The following is a 6,135-nucleotide window of genomic DNA, read 5'->3' as shown; positions in this document are numbered from 1 at the left end:
CAAAGTAAACATCATTACATAAAAGGGTACGGTCTTTTTTTTCAATAGTTTTATTCATTTCAAACGGGCCCGCGGGCCGTAGTTTGCCCACAGCTGGGTTAGATGTAGAGGAGGACTTTCCAACTGCCCAGAGAGTTGACAAGGAGATGGGGAACGAGGAAGAGCGAAGTGGAAACTTTTGGGGAACCTTCTCGTATGGAGAGTCTGAGGGTGTGTGTTCGTGCCTCTCACAAACAGCCTCTGGCTGTCCCCATGTCCTTTTGGTAAATGCATAACCCACGCGTCTATGTGCACTTCTCTGCACAGAACAGGATGTTGGTCTGTTCTGGGGCTCTGTCCCTGGGCAGGCTTGGAGTAAGAAGCAAAGTTCTGCAAAATACCACCCCACCAGCGCCTTCTGGTAGACAAGGCGGAGGGCTGGGTGCTGGCATGATGCCCTGCTCTCCCTGCCCTCTGATGACCAGCTTTGCTTCCATCCACTCAGTATCCTCTCCCTGTCTCTCCCTGCAGCCCCTCCCTGTCCATGGCACTTCTGTTTTCTGTCCCCTCCAGCTCTTCCTTCTCTGTCTCTTCTCCTCTTTAAGCCCCTCTTCCTCCGTAACTCTGGGTCCCCTGGGCCCTTCCTGACTTGCCAACTGTGGACACTGAGCATGCCGAGTGCCTGGGGATGGGCACTTGGCTCTGGAACGATGCCAGGCAGCCCTTCCCACCCCAGATACCACAGGTATGGCTGACTCTCAGAGCTGTGCCACTTTGTACCACTGTGTGGGATGGGGAGGAAGTAAGGGGGAGGGCAGGGGGTTGGAAGCCAGGGTCCTGGTCTCTAGGCCTCAGTGAGTCACATGCTTCTTAGACATTCTCATGTCTCTACCCCTTTCCTGCCCTCAGCATGAATGACGGGTTCTTTCTTCCCAGGGTAAGAACGCACCTCGGACATCCTTTTGGGAAGTCCCCCCTGATGCCTAACCTTCCTCCCTCCTGCTTCAATCACAGCCCCTTTTCTAGATGAATCAGACCTTTCAAAGCAGGGCAGTGGGTATTTCCTCCTCAGATACTTTCAAGAGAATCATTTCACCCCCCACGTGCCCAAGTTCTCTTATCAAGCTGGCATCTCAGCCAAGGGGCAAGCAGGTTGGAAGGGGCGGAGGGTGGTGGTGGTGGCTTGGAACTGGGGAGCAGTCACCAACTTCTCTTTCCCTTCCTTCCCACCCCCTAAACCACAGAAACCACTTGAAGCTGAGTGCAAGCTTGGCCTTCTAGGGAGGGCCTGGGGCTGTGAAGGTGAAAAGTATGTGGTCCCGGACAGCCATCCTTTGAGGCCCACCCTCTCTGGGAAGCCTGACCCAGTGATGAGGGACCAGCTATCTTGGGGTCCTCTCTAGGAGGTCCATGCCTGGGGAGACCTCAACCTACTAGAATGACTCAGGGAGGGGATGGTACCCCTCCTCACTCGCCCATTAAAAGAAGGACAACCCAGTCTCTGTAAACATCTGTAGATCTCACAGCCTCCACCCCTCCCCCTTCCGCCACAAAGGCCACTGTGGGTGGAGGGAGCAGCTGGAGTTTGACCCCCGCTCCTGGCCCTGAACTTTCCATGGTGACCCTGACTAGACCACTCATCTATCCATGAACATGTGCGGTCACTTGGGGTTGGACATAGCAAGGAGGGTTGAAAAACAGGAGCCAAAAGACTGTGTAGAAGCCAAAGGAATACTTACTGGTTGGCTTCTGCTCTGCTGTTTACAAAAGGGGTCTGGCTTGTTTGTGAACGTGCCTGTGCTTAGAGGCAGGAGGGCTTCTTAGGGCCGCATCTGCCCCAGGGCAGGTTTCTGTGGGTTAGCTGGCCAGGAAGTTCCTCCAGGAACATTGTGGCTCCCATCACAGGGGAGGTGGAAGCTATGAATACTGAGTGGACTGCTCCTCAGTGGGTGGACTTGACTTCTACCTCGCAGCCCGCTCTGAGGGGGAGGGGAAGGGGGTGTGGGGAGCCTGGGTGGGGCTACCATCCTAAATCTCCCCTGCAGCCAGGAGGGTCCCTAGGCAAGTTTATGTCACCTCTCTGATCCAGCTCCTCCGTAAAATGGGGATACACCTACCTCACCGAGTGGGTGTGACAATTAACTGGGATGACAGGTAAAATACAGCACCCCCCCTCCGTTCCTATAATCATCCCTTCTTCTCTTTATCTGACATCCCTTTCCTGTGCCCCCTTTCCCCTTTACTTTTCTCTGTAACATTTTTTACATTTATTTTGTATCTTGTCTGACCCCCCTCATCTGATTTGACCACTGCTGTACCCTACGCCTATTAACTCCTAGGCCCTCCCTAAGTATTTGTTAGAGAAATGCATGGATGAAGGTTAAATGACTTCGACGTATCTTTCCAGTTATTTTCAAATGGTTGTTACAGGGAGATTGAGGCTGAAGCAGAGGACAGTACTAGGGATAGGGTGAGGTTGAGGGGTGGCCTTCTCAGGCTGAGCCAGTTGGAAGGTTGGAAGGAGACCTTTCAGAGTGACCTGGTTGCTGGGGGTGGGGGTGGGGGGGGTGGAAGTGGTGAGGGACTTCCACTGGGTAGCTGGCACTTAGGTATATTATAGTGAAGTGACTCTGGGTTCAATCCTAATTCTACTTCTCTTAGATGAGTCAAGTGCAAGGTCACATTGAACACAATAGTACTTAACCCTCCAGGGAGTTGCCAGGAGAAAGAAATGACTTTGATGACTTTTGATGACTTTACAAGTTGTTGGAACAGTAGTTCTGTGCATGGTGATGATCTTGTTGGTTAATGCTACCACCTGGTGGACACCTGGAGCAAGCCATGTCCCTGGCCTAGGAGGCCTAGGGCTGGGGAGGAGTGTGTGTGTGTGTGTGTGTGTGTGTGTGTGTGTGTGTTGGGGGGGGGGTGGAGGAAGAAGGAACTGGGGAGCCATCTGAATGGAGATATGTGCTGTGTCAGCATTACACATGCTGAGGTTTATCGGGATCCAGCAGGCTCCACCCTGGTTCAGAACTCTATGGAAAATGAGAAAGGGCCCACGGGGAGGGCAAAGGAGCTGAGTTAGGTGAGTAACTCCCTCCTTCCCTCCTCCCCTCCTCCAAGCCTGGCCTGAGCCAAGAGGAACCAGCTCCAGGAAAGGGAGAGAGAGACAGAGAGAGAGAGAGAGAGAGAGAGAGAGAGAGAGAGAGAGAGAGAGAGAAGGTCACTGCTGACGTCAGAGGCATTCAGGTAGGAGGTAAACACAATCTGACCTATATTCAGTCATCCATCTTCCACGCCCTCCCTTACTCACTGGGGTGCCCTTCTCAGGGCATCCCCCAGCTCTCACACTCCAGTAGGACACCCTCCTCTCCCAAGGTCTCAATTCCTGGGACATCACGTTTTGTCATTTAGTGGCCAGCGTGGCACAGGTGTGGAAGGGAAAGGCAAGAGCGAGGACTGCTAAAGGCACTGCCGAGACAGGCTCTTCCTCTCTCTTTGGGTCAGATGTGGCTGGAGTAGGGAGGGTGGGCTGATTTCCCCTGTGCAGCCCCTAGCGGGGAGGTGACTGGTGTTGGTTTCAGTCATGGAACCTTGTCTGGAGTGACTCAGTGATTAGAGGGGCCTCTGAAAGGGCAAGGGCCTTGTTGGACAGGGACCCTAGCTCCTCCCTAGCTCAGACCTGCTGAAACCAGCACCAGTGCTTCTCGGGGATGGAGCCCAGGACTCTGCATGTTTAACAACCTCCCCCAGGGTTTCTGACGTCTGGTTATTCTGATGCTCTTTCAAGTTTGCGAGCCACTACTGCAGGTCTGCCCCGACTGAGACCATCCGAATGAGCTTCTTCCAGGGCGGAGGGAGGAGGGTAGCTGCAGACCTGACACCGTGCAGGGTGCCCACAGCGGCGATAGAGACAAACAGACCTTTTATTACCAAAAATAAATACACATGCCAGGCAGATGGAAGAAATGGGGGGCTGCAGGCCCGGCGGAGAGCTCCTGAGGAAGGTCTCCGTCTACAGGCTGAGATGGGCAGGCGCCAGGGAGGCCCCGAGACCTAGCCCCCCATCCAAGGGGGGCAGCAGGGCGATCAGGGGCGTCTCACACGCCCCCAGCAGCACGTCCCGGCGCCACCCCGCGCCCCTGTCCAGCACCTTGGCCCTCAGGCTGCGGGCGGCCAGGTCCGGCGGGCCGAGCCCGTCGAAGAAGAAGTCCTCGTTGAAGATGGGGTTAGCGCTGCACCTGACCACGCGGCTCCGCTGGCCCCGCGGCCGGAGGCGGGGCCGCAGCCCCAGCACCACGAAGCAGCCGCCGCCGCCGCCGCCGGGCCCGGCTCTCGAGCGGGGCAGGCCCTCGGCGCTGACCAGGCGCAGCCGCAGGCGCCCGGGCCCCGCCTGGTACTCGGCGGAGAGGCGCAGCTGCCCGCCGCGCGGCCCGAGGCGCAGCACGCTCTCGCGCGTGGGCCGCAGCGGGCGGCACGGCACGTCCAGGTGGAAGAGCGGCGGCGGGGCCGGCTCCGCGCGGCGCGGCGCGTGCGGGCTGGTGTCGGCCGAGCTCGCCTCCTCCGGGGACAGCGAGTGCGGCCGGGGCGCGCGGGCCCGGCCCGGAGGTGGCCGCGGGGAGCCGAAGGGCGACGAGTCGGGCGATGAGGCCGAGGCCGTGTCGCTGTCGGGGGCCCAGCAGAGGCGCAGGTCCGGGGCGGAGACGTTCAGCCGCGGGGGCGCCGGGGGCAGCCTCCCGGGGGCGGGCGGCGGCGCGTGGAACAGGGACTCGCGGCGGCGCGTGTGCGGGCTCTCGGGCAGGAAGGGCCAGCCCTCGCGGCCCGCCAGGTGCGGCAGCGAGCAGGCCGCCGGGAGGCCGCGCCCGCCCCCCGCGCGCCCGGCCTGGGGCTCGGCGCCGCCGGGGTCCGGGAGCCGCGGCGGGATGCAGAACGGCGGGATGCGGTCGGGCGTGAGGACGTTGGGGCAGGCGCGCTCCGCGGGGCCCGGGGCGCGGCGCTTAGGGAGCAGGCTGCGGGGCGCCCACCGGGCCCCGGGCTCCGCGGCGCCCACCCTGTAGCCAGCTTTCTCCAAGAGCCACATGCGGCGGGTGGAGGGTGGAAGTGCGGGTCCTCGGGCCGAAAGGTTCCGGGGAGCAGCGTCTCGGCGGAGGCTGGGGAGCTGGGCTGGGCGTGGAGAGAAGAGGAGCCGGGGTGGGTGATGGTGGAAAGCGCACCGGGCCCGCCGCCGGCCGCCGCGACCTCTCCCGGGGCCCAAGGCGCGCACGGGCCCCTCTATTTGAGCAGGAAAAGCCAAGGATGGCGAAGTCTGGGACCTGGGAAGACATGGAGGGAGCCCTGGGCTAGATTTTCAGATGCAGGCCTTGGGCTCTCCCATGGGAACTAAAGATGCCACCCACTTCAGAGTTAGAAGGCCCAACACATCCACCAGAGTCCTGGACGCCTGTTAGGGGACCAGAGTAACACCCGTTTATCCCAAGCTCTGTCGTCCTAAGGAGAGGCCCAGGTCCTGAACCCCATTCATATACACACGCCCCCTGAAAGGGCGCACCCACCTCCTCTCCCCGGCCCATTCCGGGGCCTGCTGCACAGTCTAATCTGGAGGCCCTCGGGGGCCCACAGCTGCCATCCCAGACCCCACCGAAAGCTCCTCCAGGCTGAGCCAATCTTTGGCGGCAGCCCCACCAGCCTCCTCTGGCTCCTCCCTCGCCTTCCCGAGTCGATCCGGCCAGAAGCAGACTCGCTGCACCCCTGGCTGCTGCCCTGCGAGCACCCAGGGCCTGTCCTAGGAGACGCACCCCGCCTCCTGCCCGGGGGCACAGAATCCCACCCGCCTCAAGCCCTGAGGTCGGGCTCCCCGACTCCCAGCCCCACGGCATCCGGAGTCCGCAGGGCGGGCCGACCGCTGGGCCGCCCCTCCCACTCTCCTCTCCTTTCTCCCTAGGAAACCACTGAGCACAAAGGCAGTATTGATTCCCCGCCACCCCCAGCGGCTCCCGGAGGCTCCACCACCTCCCCCTCCCCGCACCCTCGCGAGCGCGGTTTCCCACTGCCTGCCTGGGAGACGGAGCCCACCGCGGGCTCGGTCCGGTGCCCGGACTGCAGGCCTCACCTTTGGGCCGCCGCTGGGTCTCGGCCTCAGGCCGGGAGGCGCTCAGA

The 6,135-nt window shown here is 60.7% G+C and overlaps 1 protein-coding gene across 1 annotated transcript; it reads right to left on the bottom strand.

Moving 5' to 3' along the window:
• Nucleotides 1–3,893: 3,893 nt before the first annotated feature.
• Nucleotides 3,894–6,135, bottom strand: C2CD4D (C2 calcium dependent domain containing 4D). The gene is made up of 2 exons (XM_081113144.1): nt 6,089–6,135; nt 3,894–5,142 (listed from the first exon to the last, which is right to left on the bottom strand). Exon 2 carries the CDS (start codon nt 5,057–5,059, stop codon nt 3,995–3,997), a length of 1,065 nt encoding a protein of 354 aa, XP_080969270.1. The 5' UTR covers nt 5,060–5,142; nt 6,089–6,135; the 3' UTR covers nt 3,894–3,994.

The sequence above is a fragment of the Myotis nattereri genome, assembly GCF_964212035.1.
Source record: "Myotis nattereri genome assembly, chromosome: 18".
NCBI classification, from domain to species: domain Eukaryota; kingdom Metazoa; phylum Chordata; class Mammalia; order Chiroptera; family Vespertilionidae; genus Myotis; species Myotis nattereri.
This window is presented reverse-complemented; position numbering and strand designations above follow the sequence as displayed.

Bases quoted from the DNA above. Each gene is read 5' to 3' on its own strand.
- C2CD4D (XM_081113144.1), bottom strand. From the start codon at position 5,059: ATGTGGCTCTTGGAGAAAGCTGGCTACAGGGTGGGCGCCGCGGAGCCC.